Genomic DNA, 13121 nt, shown 5'->3' with positions numbered 1-13121 from the left:
CTTCTGTCAGACATTTTATGGTTATTAAGTGTTATGGTTGTTTCTTACTCTAAGTTTTCTTACTCCTGTTAACTTTGGTACAAACTGACTTAAGCTCCGCCTACTGGGGGTATAGCCAGTGAAGGAGGAGTCAGTTCTGTTTTAGGGTTGTGTCCTGCCTCCTAGTGGTACTAGCTATACCCATGGTCCCTGTGTCCCCCAAGTGACTGAAGAGAAAAAGATTTAACGGTAAGTAACAAAATCTCCTTTTTTTAGTAGAACAACCGTAATTGCTTGTTTGAATGGCCTCCTTATCAAAACAATATTATTAGGAAGCCCACCTTCCTTTCAGATCTCTATATAGACTTCACTTTTAGCGTTTGTGTTATGGACAGTTTGTGTTATGGAAGTAGTAACACAGGACTGCTGTTATAGGTGATCTTAAAGGACCAGTAACATCAAAAAAATTTTTTAAAAAAATCGTTCGTACACATCAAAAAAAAAACACCACCACAAATTATAATTTAAAATCACAAAGCCTTTATTAAGAAATAACTTACAGAAACTGCACTTCCTGTCCTGTACAGAAACGGCGAAAGGGCGACCATCCATGCTGCTGGGCTCGATTTCTCCTCCCTGGCTACTCTGCTGACAGCGTGTGAAGGAGCAAGATGGATGCCTCATGTTTGCGATGCGATGAAGTGACTGCTCAAGCCCCCTCCTCCTCCTGCACTTTAGATGAGAAGCGCCCACCTGGACACTGGAGGAAGCGGTGGTAGTGGAGGCGGTGGAGGGAGCTGTAAATCAATGTTGGCAGCGGCAGCCGTCACTGGCCAGGCCCCTCCTCCTCCACCGCTCCCTGCGCTGGTCGCTCCTGCTCCGTTCCCTGCCAAGAGGTGTGCTAGTGCTGCAAGTATAGCACGTACTGAGTTGTGGGAAGCTTCCCCCCTCCCCATAGCATTTGTTTGAAACTGTCCAGCGCAGTGTATGCGGCAATGAGACGAGGCGCTAGTGCTTCCGCTCTTCTTCTTCCGCTCAAACTTGCAGAGTTTCCTGCTTGGGCAGCAGCTGAAAATACACTAGCGCTATACACTGGCAGCTTTGTGGCACAGTATAAACTGCGTCGCCTCGTCTCATTGCCGCATACACTGCGCTGGACAGTTTCAAACAAATGCTATGGGGAGGGGGAAAGCTTCCCACAACTCAGTACGTGCTATACTCAGGGCTGGTCCTATCAAATGTGGGGCCCAATTGGGACCATGTTGGCGGGGCCCCTAGACAAAGTGTTGCTGGCTACTGACACACCAAGTATTTAGGAAAATAAGGGCATACAGGCACAAAATAGAAAGGAAAGGGGCAGACAAGGTAACATAATAGGGGCACACAGGGTAAGAGAGAGAGGGAGGAAATAGGAGAGTGGACTGGGCCAATTAGTTTGGGGCTGGGCCGATTCAGCTTGGGAGCAGGCTTGGTTGGATTGGGGGCAGGCAGGGCCTATCAAGGTTGGAGGAAAGCTGGGCCTATGAGAGTTGGGGGCAGGCTAGACCTATGGATTTGGGGATGGGCTGGACTCTCAAAGTTGGGGGCAGGCCAGGCAGCATCATGTGCTGAGGGAAATATTATCTGTGCTGCCCTGTGGTGCGGGGCCCCCCAGAGGTGCGGGGCCCAATTGGTCCAATTGGCCTAAGGCCAGCCCTGGCTATACTTGCAGCACTAGCACACCTCTTGGCAGGGAACGGAGCAGGAGCGACCAGGGCAGGGAGCGGTGGAGGAGGGGCCTGGCCAGTGACGGCTGCCGCTGCCAACATTGATTTACAGCTCCCTCCACCGCCTCCACTACCACCGCTTCCTCCAGTGTCCAGGTGGGCGCTTCTCATCTATAGTGCAGGAGGAGGAGGGGGCTCGAGCAGTCACTTCATCGCATCGCAGACATGAGGCATCCATCTTGCTCCTTCACACGCCTGTCAGCAGAGTAGCCAGGGAGGAGAAATCGAGCCCAGCAGCATGGATGGTCGCCGTTTCTGTACAGGACAGGAAGTGCAGTTTCTGTAAGTTATTTCTTAATAAAGGCTTTGTGATTTTAAATTATAATTTGTGGTGGTGTTTTTTTTTTTTTGATGTGTACTAACGATTTTTTTAAAAAAAAATTTTGATGTTACTGGTCCTTTAACGCTTTCTTATAAAGATCTTTCATAACGTGTATTCTGTATGTTAGGCTTAACTGGGCTAAGAATATTGTGTAGGATTAAAGGGGTTGTTCACCTTTGAGATAACTTTTAGTATGATGTAGAGAGTGATATTCTGAGATAATTTGCAATTTGTTTTAATTTTTTAATATTAAAGGTTTTTGAGTTATTCAGCTTTTTATTCAGCAGCTCTACAATTTGTATTTTAAGCAATCTGGTAACTAGGGCCCAAATTACCCTAGCAACCATGCATTGGTTTGAATAAGAGACTGGAATATGAATAGGAGAGAGTGGATAAATGGATCAGTAATAAAAAGTAACAATACATTTGTAGCCTTACAGAGCATTTGTTTTTTAGAAAAGAAAGACAAATAACTATAAAAATATAAAAAATAATGAAAACCAATTGAAAAGTTGCTTAGAATTGGTAGTTCAATAACATAATAAAAGTTACTTTAAAGGTGAAACACCCCTTTAAGTTACTTTCTCTATATAAACCCCCTGTGGCAATGTCCCCTAAGCAGTCAACAGAAGAATCTTACATTAAAGGAGAAGGAAAGCTACCGAAGCCGTTTATTGCCAGTAGATTAGCCACAATATTACAAGATATAAGACTATATTTATTCTGCAGAATTCTTTACCATACCTGAGTAAACGCTCTAGAAGCTAGTTTAGGAAAGCAGCTGCTATATTAGCTTGTGACATCACTTCCTGCCTGAGTCTATCCCTGCTCACTCATATCTCTGGGCTCAGATTACAGCAGGGAGGGGTAGAGAGGAGCAAACTGAGCATGCTCAAGCCATGAGTACACAATAGATAGAAATGCTGTTTCTTTTGACAGAAGACTCAGATCAGCATTACTTTCAGGATTTACCGGTGTATTTATATAGACCTTTCTGATCAAGCTTACTTAATTTTAGCCTTTCCTTCTCCTTTAATCATCGAACAAGCATAATATGAGCTCTTTACTATCATTGATAGACTAATTATTTACACAGTTTGTTCGTCCTACTCCTTGTGCTTTAATGCCTACCTCTCTCCTCCTGTTGCTCAGTTTTTTGCTTTGGGTTTCATTTTTTTTTCTACCTTCATTAAAAAGCTTAATTTTTCACAGACCACTTCACAGTATATGGCAGTTTGTTGCATTCAAATCACGGCAATTACTTGATAGCATTTAATTAATATTGCTTTTACTTACTTACAGGCATCCTAGTTGGCGCAGCGAAGAAAATCAGGAACGTTCTAGGACTGGAAGCGAGTCTTCTCAAACAGCTACCACTGGCCCTTCATCCAGGAGTGAGTACCATGTTAGTGACCAAGAGTAGTTCTATAATGTGCATATTTTGTACAACATGAGTGATGTAGGAAAGTTTTCTTTCTTCGCACCTTAGAAAGGCCCTAAACACACCCATGCAGTATGCTGCAAAAATAAACTTCAGAGGAAAACATTTTGCATTTACTACTTGTTTCAAAAGGAGTCTCATACTGAAGCTGCTAATGGTTCTAGAGAAGTTGAGGGATACATGGACTTTTTTAGTTGGTGACTGATTTCTCTAAATTATCTTTAAAGGGATCCTGTCATGGGAAAACATGTTTTTTTCAAAACGCATCAGTTAATAGTGCTACTCCAGCAGAATTCTGCACTGAAATCCATTTCTCAAAAGAGCAAACGGATTTTTTTATATTCAATTTTGAAATCTGACATGGGGCTAGACATTTTGTCAATTTCCCAGCTGCCCCTGGTCATGTGACTTGTGCCTGCTCTTTAGGAGAGAAATGCTTTCTGGCAGGCTGCTGTTTTTCCTTCTCAATGTAACTGAATGTGTCTCAGTGAGACATGGGTTTTTACTATTAAGTGTTGTTCTTAGATCTACCAGGCATCTGTTATCTTGTGTTAGGGAGCTGCTATCTGGTTACCTTCCCATTGTTCTTTTGTTTGGCTGCTGGGGGGAAAAGGGAGGGGGTGATATCACTCCAACTTGCAGTAAAGAGTGATTTAAGTTTATCAGAGCATAAGTCACATGACTTGGGGCAGCTGGGAAATTGACAATATGTCTAGCCCCATGTCAGATTTCAAAATTGATTATAAAAAAACCTGTTTGCTCTTTTGAGAAATGGATTTCAGTGCAGAATTCTGCTGGAGCAGCACTATTGATTGATTCATTTTGAAAAAATGTTTTTTTCCCATGACCGTATCCCTTTAATAATACAACAACATTTCACTTTATTTGGGTATTTTTTGTTACATCATTGCCAAAACAACAGTTAATGAAATATTTTACCTGAAACAAAGATGAATAAAGTATGATGGATAATCAAGATGCGGGCCTGTGAATTTTTTGGGGGGCGTTTAAAGGCAAAAACACACACAGGGAAGACATTTTGCAGGTCTTGTAACTGCTGTGAGTCAATTTTGTTAAAATTTATTGAAAGATACCTGCAATGCCACTGTATTAAAAAATATATACTTAAGGATACCATTCGAAATGTCAGCAGTATACACACTTCTGTGCCTCCTTTTTTTTAGAAATGTTCACAAAGAAAAGGGTAAAACTATCCTTTTCAAGTTCCATACCCTATTGGTGTAATGATGACCCTCTAATGATTCAGGCTGTATTGGTGGTTTTTCTATTTTATTGCTCAACACAAATTAGGATTCAGAAGTATTTGTTAGGGTGACAGGTCCAGTTTAAGAGTACCTTGATTATTTATAATTGATATATAATATTTATACCTGCATATTGTTAATGTGGATTCTAATATACAGAATGCTTAAGGTTGTCATTCTGAAAAATGGGGTGATTCTCTCATTTGGAGCAACATTCTATAAAGCTACACAGAAAAGTAACCTTTAAAGGAAAAGAAAAGTCACAATCACTGCAGGGTGCCAACAGTTAGGCACCCCACCAGTGAATGTGTGAGCATATCTGGTATCCCTGGATGGTGCAGAAAACTGAACTGGCCTGGGGTACTTCTCTGTGAGCACCATGGAGCTATTGTATTCTTTTGCTTCTTCTTTCTTCACTGTGCAGATGCATGTACAGTAGATTGAAAAAGCCAGTTTTTTTGTTAAAACTCTGCTTTTCACTCTACGCTGTATGTGCACCCACATGCGAAGCAGGAAGAGGAATGCTCATTGATGCTCATTGAGAAGTACCCCGAGCTGTGCAGTTTTCTGCTAACAGGAGCACCGGCCCAGGGTATCTGTTAAGTAAATACAATCACCAACTTTTGGCACCCCCAGTTAGTGTTGTTTTTTGCCGTTCCACATGGATTTGGTCAGCTCAATGTTGTAGCTGCTATTATTACCATCTACAGTCAGGTGACCCCAATGGTGGCCACAAAAAGTACAAACCATTTGCGATTTAAAACTTGGAAAGTAAGGGACTTTGTCTCCTATAGACTCCATTTTGTCCAAATAATCCAAATTTTAAAAACGTATTTCCTTTTTCTTTGTGATAATAAAACAGTAGCTTGTACTTGATCCACACTAAGATATAATTAATCCTTATTGCAAGCAGAACCAGCCTATTGGGTTTATTTAATGTTTAAATTATTTTATAGTAGACTTTAGCTATTAAGTTCCAAATTACTGAAATATCTGTTATCTGGAAACCCCCAGGTCCTGAGCATTCTGGACAACGGGTCCCATACCTGTGCTACAATTCTTAATGATTCCGATGAAAATGAGTGTAGGTCTGCAGAGAACAGGGATGACTTTGACTTAATTGACCAGCTTGCAAATGTACTGCAATATATGGTCTATCAATTCCTGTTGTAGTTCAATGGGAGGACTTTTAATAACTTAATATACAAAATTTTGTTTTTTCCTTAATATTTTGCTATGGGTGAATGCAGAGGATCTATTGTCTGTATGCAACTTAGTTACCGTAAAGTACATTGTAATGTTTTATTATTATTATTATAGAGAAAATGCTGTTCATTAAGAAAAAAAATGCTTTAATCGCATTCCTGTATTTTTTGTATAATGGGTTCTGGATAAAGGATAAGATACTTATTTTTTTTTTTTTTCTTGGGATGGCCCTATAATCGGTACTCTGTTGATTTATAATGCATTCAGTAGGGTACACATCAGATCTTGTTTGTGCTTTTGAAGGGATTCGGTCATGATTTTTATGATGTAGTTTTTATTTCTAAATTACACTGCAAATAATTCACTCTACAATATAAAATTTCATTCCTGAACCAGCAAGTGTATTTTAGTTGTAATATTGGTGTGTAGGCAGCCATCTCGGGTCATGTGCTTAAGTAAGAGCCAGCACTTTAGGATGGAAATGCTTTCTGGCAGGCTGTTGTTTCTCCTACTCAATGTAACTGAATGTGTTGCAGTGGGACCTGGTTTTTACTTTTGAGTGCTGTTCTTATATCTACCAGGGAGCTGTTGTCTTGTGTTAGGTGGCTGTTATTTGGTTACCTTCCCATTGTTCTGTTGTTAGGCTACTTGGGGGAAATGGGTGGGTGATATCACTCCGACTTGAAGTACAGCAAGAGTGACTGAAGTTTATCAGAGCACAAGTCACATGACTGGGGGCAGCTGTGAAACTGGCAATATGTCTAGCCCCATGTCAGATTTCAAAATTAAATATAAAAAAATCTGTTTTTTCTTTTGAGAAACGGATTTCAGTGCAGAATTTTACTGGAGCAGCACAATAAACTGATGTGTTTTTTTAAAAAAAAAAAAAAAAAAATGTTTTTCCCATGACAGTGTACCTTTAAGAACTACTCACTTTATAAAGATACATAATGGACTATTTAATGTGCAACAGGCCTTCAGCAGTATACAGGATCCTGGTGCAACAATAGGACTTCATTCTTAACAGATGATTTAGGGGCACATTTACTATTGGTCGAATATCGAGGGTTAATTAACCCTCGATATTCGGCCGTCGAAGTAAAATCCTTAGACGTCGAAGGATTTACCGCAATTGGTTCGTTCGATTGATCGTAGGAAAAATCGTTCGATCGAACGATTAAATCCTTTGAATCGAAGGATTTTAATCCATCGATCGAACGATTTTCCTTCGATCAGAAATGTCCTAGAAAGCCTAACATTACACCTCGGTAGGTTTTAGGTGGCGAAGTAGGTGGTCAAAGTTTTTTTTAAAGAGACAGTACTTTGACTATCGAATAGTCAAACGATTTTTAGTTCAAATCGTTCGAGACGAGGTCGAAGTAGCCAAAAAAAAAACTTCGAAAGTCGTCAAAGTTTGTGTGAAAACCCTGATTATGTATATGTATTTTTTTTTTTTAATCAAGCATTGCGCCTTCACAGTCACTAATGATGTGGCACAAGTGTTTGAGCCCTTGATTTTAGTTGCTCTTCTTCAGTAACAGAAGGAAAAATGTTACATGTATGTTAGGTCGAACGAGAAAAACTCTGGCACTCAAGGCAAGTGAAATGCAGGGTTCCCCCTTGCTTTTATTTCTTGTGCAGACGTGCAACGTTTCGGGGTGACCCCCTTTATCAAGCTTGATAAAGGGGGTCACCCCGAAACATTGCACGTTGGCTTGATAAAGGGGGTCACCCCGAAACGTTGCACGTCTGCACAAGAAATAAAAGCAAGGGGGAACCCTGCATTTCACTTGCCTTGAGTGCCAGAGTTTTCTCGTTCGATTATACATTGGGGGCTGCCGTACCTCTACCCTGTGCACCAGGCGTTCTCTGTGAAGTTATTAGAGTGTGCTCTGCTTCACCTTGTTCCTGTTACATGTATGTTAGGTGTCTTTTTACAGTTGAAAGTAAGAAATCCTGGTATAAATGATTCACTGACAAGTGCAGACAATTGGCGCAGGAGTTGCCAGATTGTGTAACAAGTTACATATTAACATCACATTCTATTTTCTAATTAGCATTGGAAGTTATATACAGTATTATAATTGTATAGTTCTAACATGCCATTAGGACTACACGACTGTCATACAGTATAATTTATTGGCATTGCAAGTATATTCGGCTGGAAACTGGGTATAATCATGGAGTGCAAGCCTTGTTATAACTGTTACAGCACACAGGATAAACTGTATGGCCTGACTTCTATTTGGCATTACAATTCATCCCATAGGTCTGCAGGCAGGGCTCTATGCAGGCTCAAGTTCTTTCTCTCCACATTCCCATTTTGTTCTCCTGGCATGTACCAAACCCAGACTGTTTTCAGACTGATCAAATGTATCCGTTTCACTGCAATGCCCTTTACCCCACTCCAGCTGATGTTTTGCATTGCAGTTTTTTGTGCTTCTGATCACTTTCAAAACCCCATGATGCTTATGAATTGTTCTAGTGCTGGTATTGCTTCATATGAGCGTTCCTATTGACAACATGCCATTTTAAACTACATATGCAGATAACTTGTGACCATATTCTGTATTCAATTGGACATGTGAAATAATAAACGGCTCTTGGCATACATTTGCTAAATAAATGTGTGAACTGAATGCAGCAACAAAGGTATGTTATTCTGGGTATTATTTAGAGTCATTTTAGGGATTAAAAACAAAAAAAAGTCTTGTTAATAACTAATTTTTTTATTTATGCAGAAATCAAGATAAACTCAAACTTAATTATTAACAATATTAGACAATTTTTTTTAGTTTTTAAGCTCTAAAATGGCTCTAAATAATACCCAGAATAACATACCTTTGTTGCTGCATTCAGTTACACTTAATTTCTAAATCACGAGCAGCTCAGTTTCAGCTATAGGACATGCGCAGATGGTCCGGCTGTCTTTTGCACTCATCAGTTAACGGAACAAGATGGCAGACTGATGTATGATGCTTAAAGAGATACAGACACCAGAAATTAAACTCTCTTTTTACATCTATCAAAATATTGCCTTTGAAAGATACTTATAGCTTTGCCATAAAGTATTTGCACAATGCTTTTACATTACCTGTCTGATGCCCCATGTTCCTGTATGAGGGGGCTGCCATATTTGTGCAGCAGGAGTCCGTTAGCATTAGAAACTTTAACTGGCGGGCTGAGATGAGACAGTCATGTTATCAAAACAGTCGGGTATAGAAACTTCAACTAACAATTACTTATAAAAACAAACCGCTCAGCAAAAAAAGATCAACATGACCTATAGGTAACTTTGAATGTACATTCATATTTTAAAAAGTATTTTTTTTAGTGTTGTTGCCACTTTAAGGCATCATTCCACTTAAAGGATGTACCAGTGCATTATACTGCTTTACATATAGCAGAATTGTGCTTAAAAAAAGCAGTGTTTCAGGCTGATTTATTAAATATATTTCTGCAAAACCCCTAATAATCCCTCCCTTCTCTGCCACTCTGCTCCCTGAATTCCCAGGCTGTGCTGGAGCCTGCAGCACTCGGCTCATTGCACTGTACAGGACAGTAACCAATCAGCAACTAGCAGGACCTGATAGGGAACTGAAGCCTGTCTTTGCTTGTGTGACTGCAGGGATGTGATTGGCTGTTCCCCTCCTACTGTGCTTCTGGCAGGGGCCGTTAGCACACGCCCACCCGTCATTTGAAATAAGGACCAGTGAACATCTATAGGGAGCTCTAATAAAGGGGCTATTTTGAAAGATATTCATTTTTAGCATCATGTAAAAGCAACACCATATATTACTTATAATTGCCTACAAAATTAGGGTTTTTTCATTTATCTGTCTCTACAGCTCTGAATACAGGGTTTTGAAAACTGTGTGTTCCATGTTCACAAATGGAATTAGAATGGGTTGTGTGCTATTAGCTTAGAGCAGTGATCCCCAACCAGTAGCTCATGAGCAACATGTTGCTCTCCAACCCCTTGGATGTTGCTCCCAGTGGCCTCAAAGCAGGTGATTATTTTTGAATCCAAGGCTTGGAGGCAAGTGTTAGTTGTATAAAAACCAGGTGTACTGTCAAACTGTCAATGTAGGTTGACAATCCACATAGGGGCTACTAAATGGCCAATCACAGCCCTTATTTGGCACCCCAGGGACATTTTTTCATGCTTGTGTTGCTCCCCAACTCCTTTTACTTCTGAATGTTGCTCACGGGTTCTAAAGGTTGGGGACCCCTGGTAGAGCCTCAGTAAGCCTTTTATTTTAAATTCCCCTAAGAAGACTCTGATAGTTCCTGGTGTAGCATGACCCTCTGTCCTTTCTTCTTTTCCGAGCTCTCTTTTTCTCTCTTTTAAAGGTACCGTTCAGTGTAAAAATAAAAACTTTGTAAATCGTTAGGCTGGGCAAAATAAAACCTGTTTCTAATGCAGTTAGTTAGCCAAAAATGTAATGTATAAAGGCTGGAGTGACTGGATGTCTAACATAATAGCCAGAACACTACTTCCTGCTTTTCAGCTCTTTAACTCTGAGTTAGTCAGCGACTTTAAGGGGTGCCACATGGGACATAACTGTTCAGTGAGTTTGCAATTGATCCTCAGCATTCAGCTCAGATTCAAAAGCAACAGGTATGACCCATGTGCCCCCCCCCTCGAGCCTCTGATTGGTTCTGGCCATTATGTTAGACATCCAGTCACTCCAGCCTTTAGACATTACGGTAGATTTTTGGCTAACTAACTATATTAGAAACATTTTTTATTTTGCACAGCCTGTCTATTTACCCCGTTTTTATTTTTACACTGAACAATTCCTTTATCTGTGAATACTGTCAAAGAGCTGCCTGCTGTGCGTGCTTGATTGATTTCCATTGGAGCAGAGGCAGTGGGCACGCACAGAATGCACTTCTTTACAGTCACAGTATCAAGTCAAGTCTAGAAGGAATGCTCAGAAAAGAAAATGGGTGGCGCTTTATGCTGTGCCAGGACCTAGCTGAAATGAATGCAGGGGCTGAGTCTTTATTTAGAAATCCTTGGCACAGTATTTCAGACCTGCTTCTGAATTTTATCAAGGAGGTTGTGATCTGTGCCACGGCCGCTTTGAAACAAATGGAGGGACTACGTGTGCTCCAGAGCCAGTGCTGTGCTGACTTCTAGCCTTTTGCCTTATGCATCTGAACATATGGATTTCCTTTGTGGGGAATAAGTCCGATGTTGTGCACTTTTATTTGTAAAATAGGATAGGGGACCCACTTTTTATTAATTAGAACAGTTCACTCCAATTCAGTTTTGGAAGTGTCATTAGACATTCATTATGCCCCCCAATGTAACCTGTGAATGTTAAAACAATGTGTTCAGTGTTGTCAAGAAGTTCAGTTGTTATTACTTTGAGCCTTGTTGAAGGTCAGACCACAGTTTTTGAGTAAACCAGAATTACAGGTTATGGCAAAGCATTCATACACTTTTGGCAGTGCTGTTCCAAGATGTTTGATACACAAAGGCTTGAGAAGCGCACTAGGCTGATTGAAGTGTTGCATTATGAGTAGCCGTCCATTGAAAACAAGGATGGGGGGGGACTTTTCCATGTCTGGAATCCTTTCTACCCTCTGTTTGTTCTGCTTCTCAATTAATTGATCAGTAGCATCCTCTCATATGCCAGATATAACCTCACCTTTTCCTAATAATTGAACGATTGATATGATGATGATGATGATCCCTAAGCTTAACCTATCGACAGCAGTCCAGAGCACACTAAGGGGGTTATTTACTAAACTCCGAATGCAAAAATCACGAAAAATTCCCGTTTTTTTTTTTTTTAAAAAATAAAATCGGACTATTAAAAAATTGTGAATTTTACAGAATTTATTAAACCCCGAGGATGGAAAAGTCATAATCAGAAAATCCGGCATCTCAGACCTGTTGAGGTTGCATATAAGTCAATAGGAGAATTCCCAATGATTTTTTGATGTGCGCTGGGTTTTGTTCAATACCCCAGTTTTTGAGTGGAAATTCTGGAAAAATCCTAAATCGAGAAATTCAGATTTTTTCCCGCAAAACAAATTTTCCGGAAATTGTAATAATAAATAAGCGTAAAAAATCTTCTTGCCATATTCTTATTTTAATGTTCAGTTTGAGGTATGTCAGTCTGCTAGAAGTTCCACGCATCCATCGGGACAGTTAGCCCTGGGGGAAGGAGGGAGGTCAACCTGGGGTGGGGGGTACTTGGTTTTTTACAAATGGGTTGATTTCTCCTTTAAAGGTTTATGTGTTGAGAATTTATCAAAATCTAAGCACAGAACATGCTGGCAGGCTTCTAAGAAATAGTAATAAACATTTTATCATTTAAAGTCTTTGTGTCCTCCAAACTTTTGGTGTCCAGAACTGCTTGATGCCAAGAAGTAAATTATATGGAAATAAAAAATTTAATTTCTTCCCTACAGTCTCCCGAAGACGAGAAAGTGAGAAATCCGTGGAGAACGAAGTATTTGGAAAAGATGAAGATGTTCCTTCTCCTAGTTCAAAATCCCCCAAATCAGACCCCCAGCTCCCACTTAAAGTTATGCCCGCCCCTCCTCCAAAAGAAAATGCATGGGTTAAACGCAGCACAGCAGCTCCTTCCTCCCAATCTAATAGCTCAGAATACTCTCAGAGGTAAGTTTGCAATTATTTCTACTTGAGCTATATGCAAGTCTAGCATGTTTATTCATGGTTTTTTTTTCCTTGTTTGGACTTTTAGGGGGGTTCACAGGAGTAATGATTGGGTAAATATCCCAGGCTGCTTAAAGAAAAACTATACCCCCAAAATGAATACTTAAGGGGTGGTTTACCTTCAAACAACTAGTGGTTTTCAGATAGATCACCAGCAATAACGACTTTTTCCAATTACTTTCTGTTTTCTATGTGTGACTTTTTCTAATATTGAAATGTAAAGTGTAATTTTTCACCTTCTGAAGGGGGGTCACCGACCCTGTAAACTGTTCTAAATGGATACATTTAGTTGATACATTTATCTTTGTCCTTGCTGAGCAGAATCACTAGGTTTCATTACTGATAGCTGTTAGAATTGATACAATAGTTACTAATACTCCAGAGATGCTGCTGAGAAATGTATCAACTCAATGTTGCAAAATTATAACAGTTTAGAGTCTGCACC

At 40.1% G+C, this 13121-nt stretch overlaps 1 protein-coding gene across 1 annotated transcript in view; it reads left to right on the top strand.

The window, feature by feature from the left end:
• Positions 1-13121, top strand: part of eif4b.S (eukaryotic translation initiation factor 4B S homeolog) — a 44431-nt gene that overhangs the window by 23545 nt on the left and 7765 nt on the right. Inside the window, exons 10-11 of the mRNA XM_018250164.2 lie at positions 3370-3461; positions 12409-12619. Of these exons, the coding sequence (XP_018105653.1) occupies positions 3370-3461; positions 12409-12619 (303 nt within the window). The remainder of the gene's footprint in view (positions 1-3369; positions 3462-12408; positions 12620-13121) is intronic.

Source organism: Xenopus laevis, chromosome 2S (genome assembly GCF_017654675.1).
Source record: "Xenopus laevis strain J_2021 chromosome 2S, Xenopus_laevis_v10.1, whole genome shotgun sequence".
Taxonomy (NCBI): Eukaryota; Metazoa; Chordata; class Amphibia; order Anura; family Pipidae; genus Xenopus; species Xenopus laevis.
Note: the sequence above shows the minus strand (reverse complement) of the source record. Positions and strands in the feature narration are given on the sequence as shown.